General features: G+C 40.6%; 1 protein-coding gene across 2 annotated transcripts; it reads left to right on the forward strand.

Moving 5' to 3' along the window:
- The first annotated feature begins 7195 nt into the window (after nt 1–7195).
- On the forward strand, nt 7196–26076 carry ZNF227 (zinc finger protein 227). 2 transcript variants are annotated; one of them, XM_030942533.1, is made up of 6 exons: nt 7196–7240; nt 7733–7891; nt 12703–12764; nt 16124–16250; nt 17431–17514; nt 23519–26076. In XM_030942533.1, the coding sequence occupies exons 3-6, from the start codon at nt 12705–12707 to the stop codon at nt 25636–25638; spliced, it is 2391 nt and encodes a 796-aa protein (XP_030798393.1). In that variant the 5' UTR covers nt 7196–7240; nt 7733–7891; nt 12703–12704; the 3' UTR covers nt 25639–26076. The 2 variants fall into 2 exon arrangements, with proteins under 2 accessions (XP_030798393.1, XP_010370773.1); XM_010372471.2 differs by lacking the exon at nt 7196–7240 and adding an exon at nt 7247–7418.
- The last annotated feature ends 884 nt before the right edge of the window (nt 26077–26960 follow it).

The following is a 26960-nucleotide window of genomic DNA, read 5'->3' on the forward strand; positions in this document are numbered from 1 at the left end:
ATGCTCAAACTTATTAGAAATCAGATAAATTTAATTAAAACAGTGAAATACCAGTATGAGTTTAATGGAGTGGCAAGACATAGGATGACTGATCATGGCAAATGATGATATGGAAATGGGTGGTTACACAACAAACTGTATTTAGTGCTCATGAGAATGTGGAATGGTTTAACCATTCAGGAGAGCAATATAGCTATTAATATTATTCGTAAATGTGTAAGTATATGACTCTGCTATGAACCAACAACTGCACTTATGGATATGTGTCCTAAATAAATTGTCACACATTTCTATGAAGATGTATAGTGATGTTCCTAGCATTGTTATTGCCACTGACAATCCAGGTTTCTGTCATGGAATAGTAAATAGATAAAATATTTTGGGTGTAGACAATTAGTCCTATAAAATAGGTTAATATATACTAGAAACATGGATGAATCTTTAAAACATACTGCTGAGTTTCAAAAGTCTTGACGTTTATTTTTATGACATAATACCACTTATATAAACTAAAAACGTGCACACACAACCACATCACATGCACTTTGCACAAAACACACACAAAGAGAAACACGGCAAACAAAATATGGGGCTGCAGGAGGAAATGAAAGTGTTCCATAGGGGAAAGAAAGGAATAAATAAATAATAAAATTATTTTGACCAAGTTGCTAGATATAAGGTTCAGTACAATTTGTTTAGAAGTGGTGATATTCAGCATTCTTTTCCCATTCTCATTCTCAGAGATAAATTTTCAACATTTTGTTAATTGTTGTGTATGTTTTAGTTTTAAGTGGGAATTTATATTTCTCAAATGTATCATCATAATGTTCCTCATAATATTCTCTTAATATATTTAGTGATGCTCCCTTTTACTTCTGAAATTGGTAATATGTCATTTCTGTCTTTTTTGTTTACTGTCACTGGACTTTGTCAATTTTATTGTTCTATTTATAGAATGATCATTTTGCTTTTTAAGATCCACTCCATTTCGTGTTCTATTTCATGCATTTCCTATTATCTTCATCATTTCGTTCCATCTACCCACTGTGGTTTTGATATTTGTTTATTGAATTCCTGAGACGAATATTTTTATTTTTTTGTTCAGCTTTTCTCCTGTTTTAGGATAGATGCTCCTCAACTTACAATGGGCTTACATTGTGATGAACTGTAATTTAAAAGTATCCCAAGTCGAAAATGCATTTAATACACCCAGTCTACCAAACATCATAGCTTAGGCTAGCCTACCTTAAACGTGCTCACGACATTTACATTAGCCCCCAGTTGGGCAAGGTTTTTTTTTTGTTTCGTTTTGTTTTGAGAGGGAGTCGCTCTGTTGCCCAGGCTGGAGTGCAATGGCTGGATCTTGGTTCGCTGCAACCGCCGCCTCGCACGTTCAGGCGATTCACCTGCCTCAGCCTCCGGAGTAGCTGGGACTATGGATGCGCACCACCATGCCTGACTCATTTTCATAGTTTTAGTAGAGACAGAGTTTCGCCATATTGGCCAGGCTGGTCTCAAACTCCTGACCTCAGATGATCCAAGGGCAACGTTATCTAACAAAAAGAAGCTTATTTCATAACAAAGTGTTGAATATCATATAATTTATTGAATAGGTATTGAAAGGGAAAAACAGAAGGGTTGTATAGGCACTGTACTGAATGTGTATTGCTTTCACCCCATCATGAAGTCGAAAAATCTTAAGTGAACCATTGTTAACTCCAGGACCTGTATAGGATTTCAAGGCTTTCTGTGTTTCCTTCTAATTATGTATTAAAAGCTCTCCTGTTAATAAGTGTTTTTCTCCTTATGAGTCTATCAATCAATTTTTCTTTATAAAGTTTGCTTTGTATTATATACGGCTGTTATAGTTAATAGAAAATTTTCATTATTATGAATTGTTTCTTTGTATATCTTAAAATGTTCCTTTCTTCAAGGACTATTGTACTTTGTCCAATATTAATATATTTTAAAATTAGAGAAAGAATATGAGGCCTAGGACGACAGTCTCTTTCTCTATAAGAATATTTTATTTGTTTATGTCAGGTACCTGCAAACACTAACAGAAAAGGTTTACTTTAATCTGTTTTCAGGTACGAATGTGATTTCAAGTTTTGCTTTAGTCCCCTAGTGAAGACGATCTATTTGCCTTTTATCTTTATTCCTGTAGGGCAGCTCTTTGAGTTTTACTAGGTACCCTTCTCCCGATCGGTAACTTCTTCCCCGAGGTCCTTGAACAACAGAATCGGTAGGTACCACCAAGACAGACACTTCCACTCTAAATTGCAAATCTTGGCTAAGATTCGCTCTGGCTTTCTAGGATACCCGGAAGCTCAGGTTACTCGGAAGTACTTCCGCTCCAAGGGGCGGAACTATAGCCGTTTTCCCCCTGGGGCATTCTGGGAAGTGTAGTCAGGGGTCTGCATAGCCTGGGGCACTTCCGCTTTTGGATGGCCGAGCTAGGGAATTGTGGGAAATGGTCCAGGGTTTCTCTTTAGTTGCCGGAAGGCTTATTCGCTCTAAGAGGGCTCAAGGAGACAAGTGTTTGGATCCGCAGGGACCCTCCAAGTTTTCTGAACCTCGTTGGGGAGCAAGCGGGGCCCTGGCCCTCGTCTGGAGGAGGGCCTGAGAAGCTGTGGCCAGCTTCGAGGCTGGAGTTGGGAGCAGTTTGTTTTCTTTCGCCTCGACTGAGCCTCACGTATGGAGCAGTTCGTGCGTCCCCGGGTTGGGAGCGTCCTGTGTCGGTTGTCGCTTGGTTAGAGGGTCTCCTGGCGTTCCCCAGCCAGCCTCTCCCACCTACTTGGCAGCTCTGCCTCTTACTAGTGTTATAACGTTTTGTGAGTTAATCTTTAGGCCGTTCTCCTCATTTCTGAAGTAGAGTCATTAGTAGGAGGTCCTTATACTTTTATACGAATTATTCATTAGGTGTCCAAAATAGCGTTATGTGGTAGGTACCACTACGTTCTAACAGAAAGACGAAGATAATAGACCTCTCTACGCAATGTAGAAAAGAAAGCTGTCTTATTACTGAATAAGGACAACCACTGTATAGTATTGTAGGCAATCTGAAGAAAAATATTATTAAAAAATTCCGCCCTATGTGTATAGTCAAGCAGTTTTAAACTTTTTATACAGTTTTACTTTTGACCACTCTGTATATCAGTTCTCAAGATTAATGATTTTTCAATAAGAGGACTTGGTCTCATCATTTACTGCAAATTCTTTTATACATTTATTCTAAATTTACTTGAGAATCCAGTCTTAGTTAACTAACTTTATCCGAAGTGATAATAAAACTTCTCTTACCTCATCTGCTAGCCGATTTACAGTTTAAAGAGAGGCACCATGGTTAAACTCTTACAGTGATAGGGACAGCGGGTTGTTATTTTCTCAGATATTTATATTCAAAAGGAACAAATCTCAGAACTTTCACAAATACTTCTAGGTTGTACACCTGGCTAGAGGCTCATATAGCCTCTAACGAAATTTACATGCATATCAAAAGGTTAGAGAAAGGATTCAGAAGCACTCGGTTTCTTATGAAAATCCTCTAAGAAGAAAAGGGAAGACGAACCCTAAAACGTTCAGTTAGTAAGAGGCAGAACGTCCATATGAACCCAAGAATTTGGAGCCTCAAGTCTGTGTTCATATTTTCCACGCTGTACATTTTTCTTAGAACCGTGCGAAATTATCGTGTATATGGTTTGTGGAAGTCTTTTTCTATCAGGTTTGGAAGGTGATCTGGGGCTTTAGAGTCTATGTTCTCCTTATAGAAATAATGCATGACCATTATAGAGAGATTAGAAAATACAGAAGTGTATAAAAGGAAATGAAAGTTACCCATATTCACTGCTGTATAGTTAAACAATTAGCTGGGTGTGGTGTTGTATACCGATAGTCCCAGCTACTTGGGAGGCTGAGGTGGGAGGATCGCTTGAGCTCAGGAGTTTGAAGCTGCAGTGAGCTACAATCACGGCACTGCACTCCAGCTTGGTTGACAGCGAGACCCCGTCCCTTTAACCCATAATCTCAGGATTTAGAGATAACCACTGCTAACATTTTAAATGCATTTATTCATTGGTGCCATACCACCCACATGGTATTTCTGTAATTTTTCTTATAGAAATTCCCAAACATACATATAGAGAAAATAGTGTTAATGACCCCAACCCCGCCATCATTTGTCTTTAACTCTTGTAAACATTTTGCCTATCTTATTGCATCTATTACTCTTCTCCTACATATGTTTTTGGTGGGAAGAGGAGGAGTTTGACTATTTAAAATCAAAACCAAATCCTAGTCAGTAGAAATTAAAATTAACTAACATAAAGTAATTATGAATGAAGAGCAAAGGAAGCAAATAACTTCAGAGTTTTCTTTCCTGGAAACTAGGAAGAAGGTAGTTATGTGAAAAACAGGGAGAGGGAAACATTGAGATTTGGAAAGGAATAGTTATGAATTTGGCTTCCTTATTTGGAATGTTTTACTTAGGGTCTTTTAGATCTGATCTGTTTCTCCCTTAGGCTGCATGTTACTTTGTTGCAGGGACTATGTCCCATTCTTTACCATGTGCTTAGCACCTAGCACAAGACTGGCAAGGAGGGGTTTAGTGTTTATGGTTTGTGGAGCTGCCCAGTATCTTGAAACAGAAACCTGCAGATCATTTAGATTGTATTCAGAATTCCCAAAATGGATTTAGGAAAAAATAAAAGGAAATAATGTCAATATTAGTGACCCTTTATCTCACTTTTGGTGGGATGCATTTGCATATTCTTCTAGTTTTTTCACAGTAATCAAAAGTTGATGTGTGATTATTGATAATATTTTAATGATCAAAGCAAATTTTTGTTGAAACCTTCCATCCATAATTTATGTGTCCTGTGTTTATCATCTGAGGTTAACAGTTGCTAACTTTTTATAGGGTAGTCATGAATCAGGCAGAATTTCCAATGTTTTATGTGCATTTATTCATTTGTACCTGATACAACCCTATTATAATCTCCATTTTACAAATGAAGAAAAAAGGGACAGAAGAAATGGTAGCACTAGTATTTTAATCTAGGCAGCTTCATACTAAGTCTGTAATCTTGGCTACTACACACTACTTTTATTAGTTTGCAAGGCAAGAACCCACAGTAAGTCTTCCTAGAGCAGGGAATATTTAAGCTATGGATGAAGACTGTCACCCAGGAGGGAAAAGAGTATCAGGTTATGACAGAAGGGACAGCAAATACAAAGAATTAGAGGATTTTTGTAGGAGTACAAATAGTCCACTATGACTGGACATGTAGAGTGGAAAGTGGATTTGAAGAGAGAAACAGCATCTGGAAAATTCCTGTTTGTGTGACTTGTTAAAGCATTTGAACCTTCTCTTAAGGGCACTGGATAGACATGCAGGTGAAAATAATCAAATTTCCATTTTAGGAGATATACTTAACCTCTCTCTGCCTCTGGATCCCAAAGAGTAAACAAGAGGACATTACATTATTTGTCTTAGAAAGTTGTGAAAATGGGCTACGTGCGGTGGCTCATGCCTGAAATCCTAGCAGTTTGGTAGGCTGGGGTGGGTGGATCACCTGAGGTCAGGAATTTGAGACTAGTCTGGCCAAGATGGCAAAACCCCATCTCTACTAAAAATACAAAAATTAGCTGGGCGCAGTGGTGGTGGTGGTGGGTGCCTATAACCCCAGCTACTTAGGCTGAGGCAGGAGAATCGCTTGAACCCTGAGTGAGGGCGGAGGTTGCAGTGAGCCGAGATTGTGCCACTTCACTCCAGCCTGGGCAAAAGAGCCAAACTCCATCTAACAACAACAACAACAACAACAACAACAACAACAACACGAAAAAAGAAAAGAAAAAAGAAAAAAGTTGTGAAAATATAGTGAGGGTCCCAGAGTCTGAATAGTTTGGACTAGTTTCTGGCACATACTTGGTTCTTTATAAGAGATAGTTGTATATAACAGAATAAAGAATATATATTTAGTAAATGAGAACTGCAAACATGTATCGTAGTGGATATGTGGATATTTTTAGTATTGCTCTCTTCTTTCAACTCTCAATTCTTCGAAACATCAATTCCATCATACATTTAAGCAAATAAAGATCATGGTTTAAACACTGAAGTAATAAACTTGTTCATCTTTCAGAGTCAGAAACTCCTTGAGGAATGATTACAGCGGCCTCAGTTGCTTTGAGGAGTTGATCATACAATATGCCAAAGCTTGTGTTTTCTATGTCTGGCTATCCTCAGCAAGCAAGCTGCTCTGAATTATATGACTGTGCTATTAACAAAAGTGGAAATCCACAATATAGTCTGCTTTCCTTGCATTTTTTGGTTGCTCTTTCATTCTTTTTGTAACTAAAGAGTACTTTTCCTATTAGTTGATCCTGTTAAATGTGAAAAAGGGTTTCCCCTGCCTTTTTGGGGGACGTGGTGGGTATAATTCTATTAGTACAGGATCACATGATCTGTTTCTTATAATCGTTTGTTTTGTTTTTTGTTTTTCTGAGACGGAATCTCACTCTGTCACCCAGGCTGGAGTGCAGTGGCAGGATCTTGGCTCACTGCAACCTCCACCTCCCGGGTTCAAGTGTTTCTTCTGCCTCAGCCTCCCAAGTAGCTGGGACTACAGGCGCGCGCCACCACACCCGGCTAATTTTTATATTTTTAGTAGAGACAGGGTTTCATCATATTGGCCAGGCTGGTCTCGAATTCGTGACCAAGTGATCCGCCCCCTCCAGCCCCCCAGCCTCCCAAAGTGCTGGGCTTACAGGCATGAGCCACCGCGCCCGGCCTATAATCTTTGTTTTATTTTAGGGCTCCAATTCTTCACACATTTGCTGTTACTTTTTGTTAATAAGAAAAACCTAAATTCCACTGACATCGGAGAACTGCTTCGGCCTGGCTAAACAGCAAGAAGCCATAAAGGGGATTCTGGATGTTGTAGTCCGGGAGCTCCGAGAATTTGGAGGTTCTTATGTCACACTCTCGGTAACCCTCTCTCACTCGCTCTTTCTCTTCTTCTTTTTTTTTTTTTTTTTGTTTTTTTTACACGCGAAGAGGGCGGCACCTGGATGATTCTTCCTCCTGGGAGTTCTGGGAAACGTATTCCAGCACTCTGTCCGGAAACAATTGGGCCGCAGGAGCGCGGGCCTTCTGGGAAGGGTAGTTCAAGAGCTCTGGGCAGGGAGAGCCACTTCCGCCCCAGAAAGCGAGGCCGCCACCATCTTTTGGGTTTGGGAGGTGAGTCGAGCCGTCACCCACGACGACCCCTCTTGAACCTTTACAGCCTCCGCTTGGGAACAGGCGCTCCCCAGCCATCAGTCTTAGGATGGAGAGGTTGCGGCCGCGGCAGAGGCCGAGAGGCCGAGGGTGGAAGTTTGCTCTCCTCCTGCACTTGGCGAGCAGCGCCGCTACTTCTGTGGGTATAATAAACAGCGAGTTAACTATGATACGCGCTCCTATTTCCTCGTCTTTAAAATAGCAGTAAAGATAGTAGTTACTGGGTAGGGTTGTAATTAGAATTAAGATAATACGGGTGAAAGCTTAGAACGGTGGTGGCTCCAGATACCGGGTTAGCTTGTGCTGTTGATACAGTGATTACCTCACAAGCGCCCTTTTTACCGGAAGCTCCAGTGAAGAGAGAAGAAAGGTCAGGGCTTTATGCCATGACGTATCCTTCAGGAGACCGAGCTCTTTCCGAACTTTTACTAATCTTTTTTTTTTTTTTTTTAGGAAGGATTGAGTCATCGGGCTCCAATGCGTGGGGATGTTTACTGCCGTTTATCCGGGATGGAGACTCCATCGTGCTGACAGCATCCTTTTATTCACCGCCTCCTAATTCGCAAAGAGGAGGAAGGAGGGACTTCTTGGCTTCTCCCAGCATAGCCCCAGGTACCTGCTTTTGAACGCACTTAGTTGTTCCGTTTTCTGCCCTTTCAGTTAGTCAAGTTTCCTTCACTCAGTAAGTTACTACTGAAAAATGATGAAATATTTGTTGAATAAATGTGAGAGTGGGTAGGAAAGCTATTTGGAAATGAGTATTACCAATAACATCTTACCACTTTGATTTTAAGCCTTTCGTCTGTGGACCATAGGTATTGATGAAGTAGGTCTAGTTATTATGTTATGAGGAAATTAGGCTGAGCTTATGTTATTAAATACTTTCCCGAAGTTTTTCAACTGATAGTAAGAGGTGGATTTGGGATTGAACCCAAGCATTCCTTTTCAGAGTGTGTGATCTTTTTTGTTTGTTTTTGTTTCTTTGGTTTTTGTTGTTGTTTATTTTCTATTCCTTTTTCAGTGTCTGTGATCTTAATGATATAGTCATCTTCAGTTATCTTAAATAGTAATCCATATGGCTACAGGTGAGTCATTGGAAATCAGCCTTGGGAATGTAGGTATAGATTTTACTGTGGAAGACCTCAAAAACTGCACTGATGAATTTTGAATTTTTTAGAAAAATCTTACAACATCTCACTTACTTAATTTCATTCCATGTCAAAATATGTCATATTCTGGTTATAGAAGTAATGAATGCTCATTATAGGATGCACTATCCAATCCAGTAGCTATAAGCCATGTGTGCCCTAGGAGCACTTGAAATGTGTCTAGTCCAAATTGAGATGTGCTATAAGTGTTAAGTACACACTGGATTTCAAAAACTTTGTACAAAAAGTGTAAAATGGCTTACTGATAATTTTTTTGTATTATTTGTCAAAATGGTAATATTTTGGATTCAATGGCTTAAATATATTGTTAAAATTAACTTTGCCTATTTTTGTTTTTGTTTTGCCTTTTTTATATGTCACTGCTAGAAAATTTAAAATTACGTATGTGTCTCAGTATATTTCTATTGGACAGTGATTCAGAAAACAAGAATAAAAAAATTACTTATAATAAAACTGCTGACACTTTAGTGTGTTTCTCTTTAGTATTTGCTATGGATGTTTCTCAAAATAGGTTTGGTATTCTGTGTAGTTTTTTTCTTAATATATTATGAACATTTTCATTTTTTTCTTTCTTTCTTTTTTTTTTTGTGTGAGATGGAGATTCACTCTTATTACCCAGGCTGGAGTGCAATGGCACAATCTCAACTCACTACAACCTCCACCTCCCAGGTTCAAGTGATTCTCCTGCATCAGCCTCCTGAGTAACTGGGATCACAGGTGTGCACCACCACTCCCAGCTAATTCTTGTATTTTTGATAGAGACGGGGTTTTACCATGCTACCCAGGCTAATCTCAAACTCCTGACCTCAGGTGATCCGTCCACCTCGGCCTCCCAAAGTGCTGGGATTACAGGCATGAGCCACTGCGCCCAGCTGAAAAATTTCAAGCATATTCAACTGTCAAGAGTGGTGCAGTGAATCCCATGTAACCAACACAACATTTGCTGCAGACTATCTCCTCCTCCTTCCACCTCCCCCTCCTTTAAAAAAACAAAAACAAACAAAAAAAAAAACTAGATTGTCTTAAAGCAGAAGTCCCCAACCCCTGGGCAGCAGACCTGGTACTAGTCTGTGGCCTGTTAGGAACCTGACGGCACAGAAGGAGGTGATTGGAGTGGTACCGCCTGAGATCTGCCTCCTGCCAGATTAGCAGGGGCATTAGATTCTCATAGGAGGGACTGCATATGCGAGGGATCTAGGTTGTGCGCTCCTCATGAGAATGTAACTAATGCCTCATGATTTGAGATGGAACATTTCATCCCCAAACCATCTCCCCTGTCCCCATCCATGGAAAAATTGTCTTCCTCGAAACTGGTCCCTGGTGCCAAAAAGGCTGCAGACGGTTGTCTTAAAGCATATACCAGACATCAGGTCAGGTTTTTTTTTTGTTTTTTTTTAAATGGAGTCTCGCTCTGTTGCCCGGGCTGGAGTGCAGTGGCTCCATCTTGGTTCACTGCAACCTCTGCCTCCTGGATTCAAGCGATTATTCTGCTTCAGCCTCCTGAGTAGCTGGGGTCAGTTTTTTTTCATATTTTACCATGACCTCTGAAACTGAAGCTTTATTTTGCCATTTGCTCGGTACAGTATCTCTTTTTTTGGTCTTTTTCTTTCAAACTTTTTGTCATTATGTTTTCGTAGTGTCTTTTAGAATATATTTATATAATTTTTTTTTTTAGTGCAGTCTGGGATAATTTGCTTTTACTATCTCTGTGTATATTTTGTTCTCCTTTCTTGTGTTTTTTTGTTCAACTTATTCCCTTTTATTTGTGCTCAACTGGTCTGGGGTTTATATGGTTTTGTGTCATTCTTCTAACTTTAAAAATATTCTCGGCCGGGCGCGGTGGCTCACGCCTGTAATCCCAGCACTTTGGGAGGCCGAGACGGGCGGATCACAAGGTCAGGAGATCGAGACCATGGTGAAACCCCGTCTCTACTAAAAATACAAAAAATTAGCCGGGCGCGGTGGCGGGCGCCTGTAGTCCCAGCTACTCAGGAGGCTGAGGCAGGAGAATGGCGTGAACCTGGGAGGCGGAGCTTGCAGTGAGCCGAGATCGCGCCACTGCACTCCAGCCTGGGCGACAGAGCGAGACTCCGTCTCAAAAAAAAAAAAAAAAAAAAAAATTCTCTTAGCAAACACTAAATTTAATCAGCATGTGTTCTTATTCTGAAGAATATTGAGACTAAAAAAAATATAAAAGAAGATGGGGCCAGGCGTGGTGGCTCATGCCTGTAATCCCAGCACTTCAGGAGGCTGAGGCGGGTGGATCACTTGAAGTCAGGAGTTTGAGACCAGCCTGGCCAGCATAGTGAAACCCCGTTTCTACTAAAAACACAAAAATTAGCCCGGCGTGGTGGCGTGTACCTGTAATCCCAGCTACTCGGACGTCTGAGGTGAGAGAATCGCTTGAACCTGGGAGGCAGAGGTTGCAGTGAGCTGAGATCGTGCTATTGCACTCCAGCCTGGGCGACAAAAGCAAAACTCCGTCTCAAAAAAAAAAAAAAAAAGAAAAAGAAGATGATGTACCTTTTTTTTTTTTTTTTAAGAAGACTAGGTGTTTATAGGTCTACTTTTTATTATAACCACCCTCAAAATTTGTCATTATAGTTCTTTGGCTTTTTTTAAACAAAGATTACTATATTACCAATATAGTCACAAATGTTTTCTTACCATTGCTTTTTACAGTCCATCTTTTAGGGTTCACATGGTTACAAATTTTTCTTCTTTTTTTTTCAGCTAAAATATTGTTTCTTTCTCATGTAAATTATCATTTAGTTGAACATAGAATTCAGGTTGACAATTTCTTTATTTTGGAGGTAATATTCATTTGTTTTAAATCTCCATTCTGTTACCCTATTTCTGTCAAGCCAATTGTTATTTCTTTTAGGTCAACTATATTTTCTTTCTAGGAGCTTTAAGGTGATTGTTGTTTCCAGTTCTTTATGTTTGTTTAGTCTTTTGCATTCCTGAGTTTTACTGTGATTTGTTTAGGAGTATGTTTATTTTTATTGATACTATTCGGAATTTCTGTATGCAAACTTGTATCTTTTATCAACTGTGTGAAATTCTCAGCAATTGTATCTTGAAATTAAGACCTCTCAGTCATTCCCTCCATCCTGCATTCTCTTCTCCCATTCCTGTTAGACAAATATGGAAGCCTCTCAATTTATCTTTCATGTTTCTTGATTTTTCATTTGTGTCTTTATCTTTCCCTTTGTTGTGTGTTTTTCTCTGTGCACATAAAAGAGATTTACCAATGATTGTTTCCAGGCTTAATGAACTAAATGGACCTGGAATGATACATTTTAGAAAACTGATATCAGTGTCAGTAAAATATTACTAGCTGGGCAACAAATTAATAAAAAGAAATTTTAAGTCAGATTTTGGCTTATCAGAAATTAAAGGTGACGTTCATAGGAGAGCAATATTTGCAAGCCAAGTGTATAATGCAAAGTGTCATCTGCTTTTTTTTTTGAGACAGTCTCACTCTATTGTCCAGTTTGGAGTTCATTGGCGCCATCTTGGCTCACTATAACCTCCACCTCCCAGGTTCTAGCAATTCTTGTGCCTCAGCCTCCCAAGTAGCTGGGATTACAGACGTGCACCACTACGCCTGGCTAATTTTTTATTTTTGGTAGAGATGAGGTTTTGCCATGTTGGCCAGGCTGGTCTCAAACTTCTGACCTCATGTTATCCTCCCTCCTTGGCCTCCTAAAGTGCTGGGATTACAGGCAGGAGCCATCATGCCAGGCCTCATCTGCTTTTTTGTAACTATAAGAGAAAGGGTCTCCTGGTTCTTGGAACTCTCCATCTACTTATTTAATCCTTGGAAAAACCCTATGAGGGAGGTACGATTTATGATTCTTACCATGTCCTTATTGTATACGTAAGAGAAGTGAGGCACAGAGAGGGTTTTTAGTATCCCCAAGGTTACACAGCTGGTAAGTATCATTTCTAGGAATTAAACCCAGATACTTGACTTGAGAGCCCTCATATGTTGTTACACTGCCTCTTGTTTCCTACTGTCTCTGCCATCAGATATCCTTGTAGCAGGGATGCTGCATTTGTGCAGACTGTTCACTGCCCAGTGGCCCTGAACTATCATGCCTTTTTGTAGCTGGAATACAGTCCATGTTCTGCTTACCAAACTGTATGTGGCTATACCTGTCTGAAGTAGGGCTATTTCTGTAATTTCCTTATATGTGCACATGGGCTAACAGCAGGCTTGTGTCTCATGGCGTCTTTGGTCTTCCCCAGTTATGCCATCTCAGGACTATGACCTTCCCCAGAAGGAGCAGGAGAAAATGACCAAGTTTCAGGTAAGTAAAGGATTCCTTACTGTCTTTTAAGGTGTGATTTATTTCTCAAAGATTAGAGATTTATTTTTTGTCTTTCTTGGAAAGGTTAGTGGAAAACAGATCTTCAGGGCATGTTGTATGCTAACATGTATGTGTTTTGTTTGTTTTAGTTTATCACCTTTACTATTTTACAAAACAGTGTTTGAAAAAATAATAGAAGCTTTAATCAAAAATAATCTACACTACTATCCTACTTATGAACTAGCTTTTTTCATTTTCCCATGTTCCTTTTTCATACACATTTTGCAATACTTGGGTAGATGAAATTTTCAAGTGTGTATTCTCCACTTAATTGCATCACCTGCATTGTATGTGATTACATCATATGCCATTGAATTGCAGTGCCCTTAAAAAACAACAAAAGAAACTATTCCTTATTTAGCCTTCCAGAAATTTTAAGAATTTTACTACTTTAAAGTAAATACAGTGACTTTTTTCTTCCTACACATAAAAACAATTCCATCAAAAGAAATTCTGGTGGACTTCAATATTATTTGTCCTTAAAGTTTTAGGAACTCTGCATTGAAGAGGTTCATGTCTCAGTTTCATGTTGGTTCCCTCAGGTGTTTTGTAAACAGAACATCTAAAGAATGACATGGTGTAATTTTATTAGATGCTTTCAGAGAAGAAGAGCTATATATTTTTTCCTGTTTATGTTTTTATCACTCATTTATTTCTTGTATGAATTTACTTCATCAAAGTAACTATATGTACGTAAATTTCGGGTCCAGTAGTACTTAGATGTCTTGCCAGCCCTTTCCATCTGTCATTGCATTTTTCAGATGTGAGGATGGAGATGATTTATCTGCAGTTTAAATAGGAAGAAACAGATTATGGGAACATTTTATAGCTGCCCCAAATTTCCCAGGTAGCTGACTCATTGGACACTGAAGCTTCCAACTATTAGGAATATCTGGTATTCTATTTTCATGTAAAGGTAGACAGAACAAAAGAGTTTTCCATTCACAGACATGAGCGCATATCATAGAAGTACCTGATGTTACCTTTTTATTCTTTTGAGACAGAGTTTCATTCTTGTTACCCAGACCAGAGAGCAACGGCATGTTCTCAGCCCACTGCAACCTCTGCTTCCCGGGTTCAAGTGATTCTCCTGCCTCAGCCTCCCAAGTAGCTGGGATTATAGGCATGTACCACCATGCCTGGCTAATTTTGTATTTTTATTAGAGACAGGGTTTCACCACGTTGGCCAGGCTGGTCTTGAACTCCTGACCTCAGGTGATCCACCCACTTTGGCCTCCCAAAGTGCTGGGATTATAGGCGTGAACCAGTGCAGCTGACCCTGATGTTACCTTTTGGAGGATAGACCCCAGCAATGCCCCTCATCCAGTTTCCATCTCAATGCCTATCTCTTCTCTAGTTTTGTCTCTTAGTCATTCCATGAACGTAGATACTCAAGCACAGTTTTTATATAAGTGTTTTAAATTTCCCTACAGCAAAAGCTATCAGGCAGCAAACCGGTGGCATATACATAAACATTAGGTAAAGGTCTAATGGCTAAAATTCCTGTTAAGATTAGTAATATAGAGAAAATTCCAACTGGAATATGAGCAAAAGAAATGAGTAGGAGTGTCATAAAGAAAAGAAACAAATTTATGAAAAAAAAGATGGTCAGTAATCTGTGAAAATGTTAATAAAATAGCTTTCTATTTATATATTGGTTTTACTTACATTGTCAATGACCTTTTTAGAAAAAGGAACTGAGTCCTATTTAGCCAGGGTCTAGAAATTCAGTAATGCTTATACTGTTGCATGAAAAGTGAACTGGGAAAACCTTTGGAGAGGAAAATCTTCCATTACACTTCCAAAATTTTTAAAGTAAATATTCTGTGACTCTGCAGTTCCTTCTTCTTGACCATGATCTCTGTGAAAGGATCTTTGCAGTATTGGTTAGAGTAAAAATCTGTAATTAATTGTACATCATTTGGATTGGTTAAAGATAAATCATCAGTTTCAAGGAATACTATTGTATATAGTCACAAAATGGGGCAAAAGAGATCATAAAGATATTCGTTGTTTGAATTTATTGAGCACGTATGGTGTGCCAGGCACTTCTAAGTGCTTTACATATATTCATTCATATCATCCTTTCAAACACTTTATGATCTATTTATTTTAATTTTAAACATTTATTTATTTTAAGATACTGTCTCACCCCTGTCATCCATGCTGGAGTGCGGTGGCGCCATCTTGGCTCACTGCAACCCCCGCTTCCCAGGTTCAAGTGATACTCCTGCCTCAGCCTCCTGAGTAGCTGGGATTACAGATGCATATCACCACGCCTGGCTAATGTTTTTGTATTTTTAGTAGAGATGGGGTTTCAGCATCTTGGCCTGGCTGGTCTCAAACTCCTGGCCTCAAGTGATTTGCCCGTCTCGGCCTCCCAAAGTGCTGACATTACAGGTGTGAGCCACTGCGCCTAGCCTGAAAATGTATTTATTTTTAAAAAGTGAGACAGGCTGAAGTGCAGTGGTACAATCATGGCTCACTGCAGCCTGAAACTCCTGGCCTGAAGTGATCCTTCTGTGTCAGGCTCGTACACCTTATAGTTTAGATACAATGATAAAGAAGAGGAAATTGAGTTAGTGAGAGATTAAGGAATTTGCCCAAGGTCCTATAACTAGTAAAAGGCAAAACCTTGAAATTTGAACCTGGCCAGACTCCAGAGCCAGTGCTTTAAGCAGCTGTGCATCCTGTAGTAGGTGGATGTGACATGTGCCTTGAAAGCACAGGAAGAGCTATATACCCGTCCTGGGGGTTGCTGAAGGCCTGTGAGCTTTGCAAACATTAAAAACAATGATAGGGCTAGGTGGGGTGGCTCACACCTGTAATCACAGCACTTTGGGAGGCCAAGGCGGGCAGATCATTGGAGGTCAGGAGTTTGAAACCAGCCTGGCCAACATGGTGAAACCCCATCTCTACTAAAGAAATACAAAAATTAGCCAGGCATGGTGGTGGACGCCTGTAATCCCAGCTACTTGGGAGGCTAAGGCAGGAGAATCTCTTGAACCCAGGAGGCGGAGGTTGCAGTGAGCAGAGATCACGCCACTGCACTCCAGCATGAGTGACAGAGTGAGATTCTGTCTCAAAAAAGAAAAAAACAAAAAACACTGATAAAGTCCAGGCTTTGTGGGGACGGACGTAGGAGATAGTGAGAGAGGGAAAACTATCACAACTGAAAATGGACAGATCTCTTGGAATCTATAACAATTTTTTTGTAGTGCTCTTTTCCTTCTTGATGCCACCCTTCTTCCAGTGGAGGTTGGTTGTAAGATTGAGGTTACATCTGTTTGATGTTGTAGGAGGCTGTGACATTCAAGGATGTGGCTGTAGTCTTCTCCAGGGAGGAACTGCGACTGCTGAATCTTACCCAGAGGAAGCTGTACCGAGATGTCATGGTGGAGAACTTCAAGAACCTGGTTGCAGTGGGTGAGGACAGGCACTGTCTGACCCTGAATTTCAACTCCCTTGAGAATCTCTTTGCTCTCAGGTGTTCAAGGGTTTAAACCTTTTAAAACGATTCCTTGCTCTTGAAGACGAAAGGTTTTCTAATCTCTGGGAAAACAGCATAGGTTTTTCCGGTCTTTCTGTTCAGGCAAAATTCTGTCCTTTTAAATTGCTGGTTCTCAACCACAGGTGATTTCGCCCCCAGAAGATATTTGGCAATGTCTGGAAATGGTTGTTACACCTGACGGAGGGGTGCTATTGGCATCTTGTGGGTAGTAGCCAAGAATTCTGCTAAATCTCCTACAGTGCACAGGACAGTGCTCCCAACAGAGAATTGACCAGTCCAAAATAGTAGTGCCACAGTTGCAAAACCCTGTTTTAAATGAACCGTAAATGGACAATTTAGCTTCTATGCTTTATCTTTCAAACACCTTGTCTTTCAAATGAAACCCATCAATACATTAACTTAGTGCATTATATTGGCTTTTTTTTCCCAGTGAAATAAAACAGATAAGGATAGAAAATATCAGAGTTCCTTATCAGGAACTGCTCACATTGCATCAAAAACTGTGACAATTTTCAGTGAATGATGTGAGATACAGTGTTGCAAATGTGATAAAAACAGACATTGGCTAAGTATAACATGAGATATATATATACACACACACACATAAATATGTATATGAACTAGGCCACAACCTAAATTTCTTATTATAGTTCATGATCTAAAAACATCTTAAAATAAATCACTCTAGAGGCCGGGCATGGTGGCTTATGCCTTTAATCGCAGCAATATGGGAGGCCAGGATGGGTGGATCACTTGAAGTCAGGAGTTCGAGACCAGCCTGGCCAACATGGTGAAACCCCATCTCTACTAAAAATGCTAAAATTGGCCAGGTATAGTGGCAGGTGCCTGTAATCCCAGCTACTCAGGAGGCTGAGGCAGGAGAATTGCTTGAACCCTGAAGGCAGAGGTTGCAATGAGCCGGGATTGTGTCACTGCACTTTAGCTTGGGCGATAGAGTGAGACTCTGTCTCAAAATAAAAAATAAAATAAGTAATAAAATATCACTCTAGAGGTTGTGAGGCTTATACAGTTCAGACAAAAATGTATTTTAGTTGTGTGTTCATCTTAAATACATATAAATCTACATTTTCATAGGGCATCTTCCCTTCCAACCAGATATGGTATCCCAATTGGAAGCAGAAGAAAAACTTTGGATGATGGAAACAGAAACCCAAAGAAGTAGGTATTCTGGTGAGAACCCTGTGTCTGTTCTTTCAGGTACTGGTTAGTCTGCATCTTACCATGTCCATTACCCCCCTGGTCCAAATGTGGTCATCTTTCACCTGGATTATAACAACAGCTTCCATGCTGGTCTCCCCACCTCCTCCCTTGTGCTCCTACAGTTTACTTTCTAAATGTTAGCCAGAGTGGTTATTTTGTAAAATATCTTTCTTTTTTGAGACAGGGTCTCACCGTCACCCAAGCTGGAGTGCAGCAGCGTGACTGTAGCTCACTGCAGCCTCAACCTCCTAATTTCAAGTGGACCTCCCGCCTCAGCCTCCTAAGTAGCTAGGACTATAGGTGTATATCAGGACACCTGGCTAATTTTTTATTTTTTGTAGAGATGAGGTCTTGCTGTGTTGCCCAGGCTGGTCTCAAACTCCTGGACTCAAGCATTCTTCCCACCTCAGCCTCCCAAAGTGCTGGGATTATAGATGTGAGCTGCCGCACCTGGCCCAGAATGGTTCTTTAAAGAACACATTAGATTATGTCATTCCTCTGCTCAGAAGCCTTCATAACCTTCCCATTTCACTCAAAGTCCTTGTACTGAACTGCAAGACCCTTTCTGGTCAGATTTCACCAAGTTTCTCTTTGATCTTCCATTCCTTTCCCTTTGCTTAGATCATCTCAGCCATGCTGGCCGCCCTTGGAGTATTTGTTAAACATACCAAGTTCCCTTCTGTTCCATGGCTTCTAACTAGCTCTCCTCATTGCCTTGGTGGAGAGTCTCCCCAGCACCTTACTTATTGCACTCAAGTCATTGCTCAAATGTTATATCATTAGAGAGGTCTTCTATGTTTAAATTTACCATATTAATTTAAAATACCATCTTCTTTCCATTTTCCATCCCCTTTCCTTTCTCTCCTCTTTGCTTTCTCTTTAATTTGCATATTCCTCAGGTCTACTTACTTAAAAATTAAAAGTAAGCTGGGTATGGTGGTGCACACCTGTAATCTTGGCTACATGGGAGGCTGAAGTGGGAGGATCACTTGAGTTGAAGAGTTCCGGACCAACCTGGGCAACACAATGAGACTCCATCTCTACAAAAAAATAAAAAAATATTAGCCAGGCATGTTCGCATACACCTGTAGTCCCAGCTACTTGGGAGGCTGAGGCAAGAGGATCAAGTGAGCCCAGGAATTTGAAACCAACCTGGACAACATAGTGAGACTTTGTCTCACACACAAAATTAAAAATAAAAATTAGGTATTCCTAGATGATGTGAATTTTTTTTTTTTTTTTTTTTTTAAGACTGAGTCTTGCTCTGTCACCCAGGCTAGAGTGCAGTGGCGCCATCTTGGCTCACTGCAACCTCCACCTCCCAGGTTCAAATGATTCTCCTGCCTCAGCCTCCCAAGTTGCTGGGATTACAGGTGACCACCACCACGCCCAATTAATTTTTGTATTTTTAGTAGAGATGGGGTTTCACCATGTTGGCCAGGCTGGTCTCGAACTTCTGATCTCCTGATCCACCCACTTTGACCTCCCAAAGTGCTGGGATTACTGGTGTGAGACACCGTGGATGATGTAAATTTATATGCTCTCCCCACCCCAAAAACAAAACAAGGAAGCTTATCTATTTTTTTTTTTTTTTTTTTTTTTTTTTTTTTTTTGAGGCGAAGTCTCGCTCTGTCGCCCGGACTGGAGTGCAGTGGCCGGATCTCAGCTCACTGCAAGCTCCGCCTCCCGGGTTTGCGCCATTCTCCCGCCTCAGCCTCCCGAGTAGCTGGGACTACAGGCGCCCGCCACCTCGCCCGGCTAGTTTTTTTTTGTATTTTTAGTAGAGACGGGGTTTCACTGTGTTAGTCAGGATGGTCTCGATCTCCTGACCTCGTGATCCGCCCGTCTCGGCCTCCCAAAGTGCTGGGATTACAGGCTTGAGCCACCGCGCCCGGCCGGAAGCTTATCTATTAACATGATAGACTAGGCTCTGAATTCTCTGAGTAGTTGATGGATATAATTCATCTTCTTTGGTTCATCTCCCTTTTTAGGTCTACATGCTGCTTCATGTTTGATGTGTTTAGGAATGTTAGATATTTGCTTCACTTTAGTGGGTCTCATTTTCATATGCAAACTTAACCTCAGGAATTATCCTAGGTATTGTTACTTTTCATTTTTGCATAATAAAGTCCTTCTTTTAACAAATCTTGTAGCATTTTCTGCCACCCTATCTCAAAGGTTTTTCTTTGATACCTTCAACATGTTTCAGGATTTTGCAACTATGCTCCATGTACAAGTAATATTCTGAAACATTCTCCATAAGTCAGAGGAACACATGTTAAAGGGCTTCCCTGCCTCCTCACCCCCGCTCCCCGAGATGTAGTCTGGCTGTGTCACCTAGGCTGGAGTGCAGTGGTGTGATCTTGGCTCACTGCAACCTTTGCCTCCTGGGTTCAAGCAATTCTCCTACTTCAGCCTCCTGAGTAGCTGGGATTACAGGCACCTGCCACCACGCCTGGCTTGTTTTTGTATTTTTAGTAGAGATGGGGTTTCACCATGTTGGCCAGGCTGATCTCGAACTCCTGACCTCGCGGTCTCCCTGTCTCAGCCTCCCAAAGTGTTGGGATTACAGGCATGAACCACCATGCCCAGCCAAAGGGTTTATTTTTATAAGAATTATTAACAAAAAACTTAAAGAGAATGGAGACAAGTAGACATCACATCCCTTTTACTCTGAGAGTTAACTCATAGATTGAGAGCACAGCAGTGTGATTAATTATTTGGGAACACTGTCTTCTAGTGGATGTCTAACATAACTCGTAATTTCTAAGACATTTTTGGATATGTAAATATTCAAACCTACTAACCTTAGAAGATAAAAGCTATTCACAGCTGTTGGAATGTGTAAGTACACTATCAAAAATTATCAGTGGCAACTGGCAGGTATTACAGTTCATCAGTTTCCTTGTATCAGTATCAAGTTGGCTTTACTCATTGGTGAAAACTGCCTCATCCATACAGCTGACTTCCCACTTTCCCATTTTCCCTTCCCTCTAATACCCAAACAGTTATATAACTTACATACAGTAGTTCTTCAGCAGTTTTGAATTGGACGTTTCCAGAAGTCCAAAGGCACTGACATACCTGTGGAGTTGAGGTGAGTCCTGATTAGGCAAAGAAAATTCCAGAATTTCTAAATTGGTTTTCCAGTGTAATTTGCATCCACATGTATTAATCTTAGCTTCCACCACAAGCAATGTGAGAAGCACTTTACATGTTGCAGTGACTTCTGGTACCAAACACCTGAAGGTAGTCTGGACTTTCAGAGTAAGGGCATAGTCTTCCACAAGACTGCTCTCTATATACCAGCTCTAAGTTTAGGGATTCCCAGATAATTTTGCTCACCTCTGACCAAGTAGCTACAAATTTGGGAGTTCCGTGATAATTTGTTAGAATGACTAACAGAATTCGGGAAGGTGCTGGACTTACAGTTTTTTTTTTTTTTTTTGAGATGGAATCTTGCTCTGTCACCCAGGCTGGAGTACAGTGGCACGATCCTGGCTCACTACAGCTCCGCCTCCCAGGTTCTCGCCATTCTCCTGCCTCAGCCTCCCAGGTAGCTGGGACTACAGGTGCCCGCCACCACACCTGGCTAATTTTTTGTATTTTTTAGTAGAGACGGGGTTTCACCGTGTTAGCCAGGATGGTGTCAATCTCCTGACCTCGTGATCTGCCCGCCTCGGCCTCCCAGAATTGCTGGGATTACAGGCGTGAGTCACTGCACCCGTCCTGGACTTACAGTTTTATTATAGCAAAAAAGATACACATTGGAACCAGCAAAAGGGGGAGATGTATAGGGTGAAATCTGGGACAGTTCCCTCTTCCCTTTTGTAAGGACTTGTGATTACTTCGGGCTCATTGGATAATCTAGGATAATCTCCTTAAGAGCTTTCGTTTAATCATATCTATAAATTGCTTTTTAAAAAAATTTTTGTAGACAAGAGTCTTGCTCTGTCATCCAGGCTGAAGTGCAGTGGCGCAATCTTGGCTCACTGCAACCTCCGCCTCCTGGGATCAAGTGATTCTCATGTCTTAGCTTCCCTAGTAGCTTAGAGGTGCCCACCACCACGCGAGGCTAACAGTTTGTATTTTTTTTTAGCGGAGACGGGGTTTCACTGTGTTGTCCAGGCTGGTTTCAAACTCCTGACCTCAAGTGATCCACCTGCCTCAGCCTCCCAAAGTGCTGGGATTATAAGTATGAGCTGCCTGGCTTGTAAATTCCTTTTTGCCATAACATTAACTGTTCGCAGGTTTGAGGGTTCAGGATGTGGACATCTCTTGGGGGTCGCGTGTCATTACTCATCCTGCCATATCCAGAAATGTGTAGATACCTGTCAATATTTTTTTTTTGAGTTTGTATTATTAGAATGTAACATTTCATTTAGGCAAATTACTTGATTAGGACTTGGTAAACCACCCCCTAAACATTTTAAGCCGAAGTCTTTCATACGTTTCTAACCATGACCTTCAACATAAGTATAATTTTACATCTTGACTAAGCATAAATATGTTTATATTTATGTGTATGTTTACAAACTAAAACAAGTATTTCCTGTAGTGATACTCTTATTGCTTTTAACACACTAAGCATGTTCTTATTCTGGTTTTTTTTTTGGTCACAAGTTATATACTTGGTTTCATGGTGCACTAATGCATCGCAGCAATTTGAAAACCCTTGTTACAGTGGGGATAAAGCAATGAAGAAAACAAAATGCGTGTTTTTTTTCATGACCATTACATTCTAGTGGGTCTAAAGAGACAAAGGAAAGAAAAAAGAAAGTATATAGTAAATCAAATAATAAGTACTGTGGGGAAAAGTCAAGCAGGGTAATCGAACTGGGAAGAGTTGAAGTTGTATGGCAGGCCAGGTGTGGTGGCTCAGCCTGTAATCCCAGCACTTTGGGAGGCCGAGGTGGGCAGATCACTTGAGGTCAGGAGTTTGAGACCAGCCTGGCGAGGATGGCAAAACCCCATCTCTACTAAAAATACAAAAATTGGCTGAGTGTAGTGGCATGTGCCAGTAATCCCTGCTACCTGGGAGGCCGAGGAAGAGAATCTCTTGAACCTGGGAGGTGGAGGTTGCAGTGAGCTGAGATTGCACCACTGCACTCCAGCCTGGGCGACAGAGCGTGACTGTTTAAAAAAAAAAAAAAAAAAAAGGTGTATGGTGGTACTGTTGATTTATTTTTAGATCGTGTGTTATGGAAGGCATCATGGATAGAGTAACATGTAATATGTGAGCAGAGACCTGACAGGAGCAAGAGAACAAGCAAGGCTCCCTGCTTTCTGGGAGGAAGTTTCCAAGCTGAACATACCTCTCCCTCTCTTCGTCTTCTGTGTTGGCTTTGAGAGTTTGCATTATGTTCTATTTCTTTCCTCTCCGAAGTTCTCTCCTAGTTACACAAGATTAACTTTCCCTTTTCCACTTCTTGTCCAGAGACCTGGATTTCTACCAGGTTTTAGAACAATGATCTTATTCCAACTGCTTTCCCAAATTTCCTGTTGGATAATAGTTTCTAACAGGATCTAAAATACTATTTTATGCCTACAGTCTGAACTTTTCTAACCTAACTGGTTATTCGAATCCCACTTGTCATAAGCCTACTGAGGAAGAGGTGAGTAGGCTATTAATTGATGTTATTGTAGGTCGCAATGTGGATTGTCTGTTGCCCTGCAGCTACCTGATTTTAGCTTTTAGCTCTCATATTAAACTGTTAGACTTATGGTTCTAAATGGATCATGTTTATACTTAGTGAATGGGAGCCTGTTGACCCCATTCTTTGTTTACACCTGTATGAAAAACATGACAAAAGAATACACGATGCTGTAAGGACAAGGTCACTTTTTCCCTGGTTTATCAAGGCTTTCTCCCATGACCTAAGTGTGAAATTCTGATATTTCTGAAGAAAGCATTTACTGCCCTCATCTCTAAATATTGCCTTTTTTTTTTTTTTTTTTATAGGCAGCCAGCATCAAAATAAGATGGAGACACTCCAAAAATTTGCATTAAAATACCTTTCAAATCAAGAGCTATCCTGCTGGCAAATCTGGAAACAGGTTGCAAGGGAATTAACCAGGTGTCTTCAGGGGAAGAGTTCCCAGTTACTACAAGGTGACTCTATTCAGGTTTCTGAAAATGAGAACAATATAATGAACCCTAAAGGGATTTATATTGAAAATCAAGAGTTTTCATTTTGGAGAACCCAGCATTCTTGCAGGATTATATATCTGAGCGAGTCACAGATTCAGAGTAGAGGTAAGCAAATTGATGTGAAAAATAACCTGCATATACATGAAGACTTCATGAAGAAGTCACCATTTCATGAGCATATTAAAACTGACACAGAACCAAAACCCTGCAAAGGTAATGAATATGGCAAAATCATTAGTGATGGCACCAATCAGAAATTACCCTTAGGAGAGAAACCCCATCCATGTGGTGAGTGTGGAAGGGGCTTCAGTTATAACCCAGGGCTTCCCCTTCATCAGAATGTTCACACAGGAGAAAAATGCCTCAGTCAAAGCTCACATCTGCAAACTCTTCAGAGAATCCACCCAGGAGAGAAACTCAATAGATGTCATGAATCTGGTGATTGCTTCAATAAGAGCTCTTTTCATTCTTACCAATCTAATCATACAGGAGAAAAGTCCTATAGATGCGACAGTTGCGGCAAAGGATTCAGTAGCAGCACGGGTCTTATCATTCATTACAGAACTCATACTGGAGAGAAACCCTATAAATGCGAGGAATGTGGTAAATGCTTCAGTCAAAGTTCAAATTTTCAGTGCCATCAGAGAGTCCACACTGAAGAAAAACCATACAAATGCGAAGAGTGTGGTAAGGGCTTCGGTTGGAGTGTTAATCTCCGTGTTCACCAGAGGGTCCACAGGGGTGAGAAACCCTATAAATGTGAGGAGTGTGGTAAGGGCTTCACTCAGGCTGCACATTTTCACATCCATCAGAGAGTGCACACTGGAGAGAAACCCTACAAATGTGATGTGTGTGGTAAGGGCTTCAGCCACAATTCACCATTAATATGCCATCGGAGAGTCCACACAGGAGAGAAGCCATACAAGTGTGAGGCGTGTGGGAAAGGCTTTACCCGTAATACAGATCTGCATATTCATTTCAGAGTTCACACGGGAGAGAAACCCTATAAATGTAAGGAGTGTGGTAAGGGCTTCAGTCAGGCTTCAAATCTCCAAGTCCATCAAAATGTCCACACTGGGGAGAAACGATTCAAATGTGAAACGTGTGGGAAGGGCTTCAGTCAGTCCTCAAAGCTTCAAACCCATCAGAGAGTCCACACTGGAGAGAAACCATACAGATGTGATGTGTGTGGTAAGGATTTCAGTTATAGTTCAAATCTTAAACTACACCAAGTAATTCACACTGGAGAAAAACCATATAAATGTGAGGAATGCGGGAAGGGCTTCAGTTGGAGATCAAATCTTCATGCTCATCAAAGAGTTCACTCAGGAGAGAAACCCTATAAATGTGAGCAGTGTGATAAGAGCTTCAGTCAGGCCATCGATTTCCGGGTACATCAGAGAGTCCATACTGGAGAGAAGCCATACAAATGTGGTGTCTGTGGTAAGGGCTTCAGTCAGTCCTCTGGTCTTCAATCCCATCAGAGAGTCCACACGGGGGAAAAGCCGTACAAATGTGATGTGTGTGGAAAGGGCTTTAGATACAGTTCGCAGTTTATATACCATCAGAGAGGCCACACTGGAGAAAAACCTTACAAATGTGAAGAGTGTGGGAAAGGCTTTGGTAGGAGCTTGAATCTTCGCCATCATCAGAGGGTCCACACGGGAGAGAAACCCCACATATGTGAGGAGTGTGGTAAAGCCTTCAGTCTCCCCTCAAATCTTCGAGTCCACCTGGGTGTTCACACCAGGGAAAAACTCTTTAAATGTGAAGAGTGTGGTAAAGGCTTCAGTCAGAGTGCACGTCTTCAAGCCCATCAGAGAGTCCACACTGGAGAAAAACCATACAAATGTGACATATGTGATAAGGACTTCCGTCACCGTTCACGTCTTACATATCATCAGAAAGTCCATATTGGCAAAAAGCTTTAAAATGAGAAGTGTGTTACCAACTTTTGTCTGAATGGACCTTTTCAAGTTTTTGGAGAGTGCACGCTGGTGGTAAACCCTATAAAAGTATTGAGAGTGGAAGGGGGTTTATTCACGCTTGGAATCTTTCTAACAAATCCATCAAGATGATGACATAGAACCATGAACAGGAATAGAACTCGTATTTAGGGGAAAAATGGGGCTTGTGGCTCTCTTGGTAAGATCTAGTTAATATAAATGATCACTTTTCAATGTGAATATATGCCTGAAGATAATGTGTGGAAGGATATTTGCCATATGCTAACTGGTTTTTTGGCCAGGGACAGTTTTGAGTTATTATTCCTTTTAATTTTCATTTTATACCTACAGTGATCATTATTTTCATGAAAGCTGGAAAGCTATGAATAATGAATAAAATTACTGACTAAAAATTTTCTGTAACTAAGGAGTCATAATATGATTATTTTATATGGTACATAGATTTAAAATTAAGGAATATATCCCCAGGGATGAATCTTTGATCTTCAGAAGTAAATATATGTCTGCCATAGAGGTATATTAAAGGATAGTATGGCCGGGCATGGTGGCTCATGCTTGTAATCACAGCACTTTGGGAGGCCAAGGCGGGTGGATCATGAGGTCAGGAGATCAAGACCATCCTGGCTAATATGGTGAAACCCCGTCTCTACTAAAAATACAAAAAAATTAGCCAGGCGTGGTGGCACGTGCCTATAGTCCCAGCTACTTGGGAGGCTGAGGCAGGAGAATCGTTTGAACCCGGGAGGTGGAGGTTGCAGTGGGCCAAGATCACGCCATTGCACTCCAGCCTGGTGACAGAGTGAGACTGCGTCCCAAATAAATAAACAAATAAAGGATAGTCAGTGCATCATTGTTTTAATAGCAAACAGAAATAGTTGGATTGCCAAAGTATTTTGTGCTTTACCAATCCAGCAGCACACTATGCAGACATCAAATGGGAAAAGGTAAATTTTTAGCTGTGGATGTTGGAAGATGTTCAGAGTATATTAACTTGAAAAAAAAAATGTGAGATTTTTATGTGATCCTATTTTGTAAAAACGCATAGATGAATAAGTATTTATAGTTCTCTCTAAATAATGGGATTTTACTTTATGTATATTTTTATATTTCTTTAAACTTATTTTGAAATAATTTAAAACTTTCAGAAAAATTATAGAAATTATATAAAAGCTCCCATATACTCTTTACCCAGATTCACCAGTTGTTAACATGTTTGAATTATTCTCTCAATAAGTATGAGCATATATATACCCATACTTATACATGTTATATGCATTTATACATAA

Source organism: Rhinopithecus roxellana, chromosome 12, assembly GCF_007565055.1.
Source record: "Rhinopithecus roxellana isolate Shanxi Qingling chromosome 12, ASM756505v1, whole genome shotgun sequence".
Taxonomy (NCBI): Eukaryota; Metazoa; Chordata; class Mammalia; order Primates; family Cercopithecidae; genus Rhinopithecus; species Rhinopithecus roxellana.

Bases quoted from the DNA above. Each gene is read 5' to 3' on its own strand.
- ZNF227 (XM_030942533.1), top strand. From the start codon at position 12,705: ATGCCATCTCAGGACTATGACCTTCCCCAGAAGGAGCAGGAGAAAATG. The intron at 16,251-17,430 runs GTGAGGACAGGC...ACATTTTCATAG, and splicing joins CAAGAACCTGGTTGCAGTGG to GGCATCTTCCCTTCCAACCA. The intron at 17,515-23,518 runs GTAGGTATTCTG...TTTTTTTTATAG, and splicing joins GGAAACAGAAACCCAAAGAA to GCAGCCAGCATCAAAATAAG.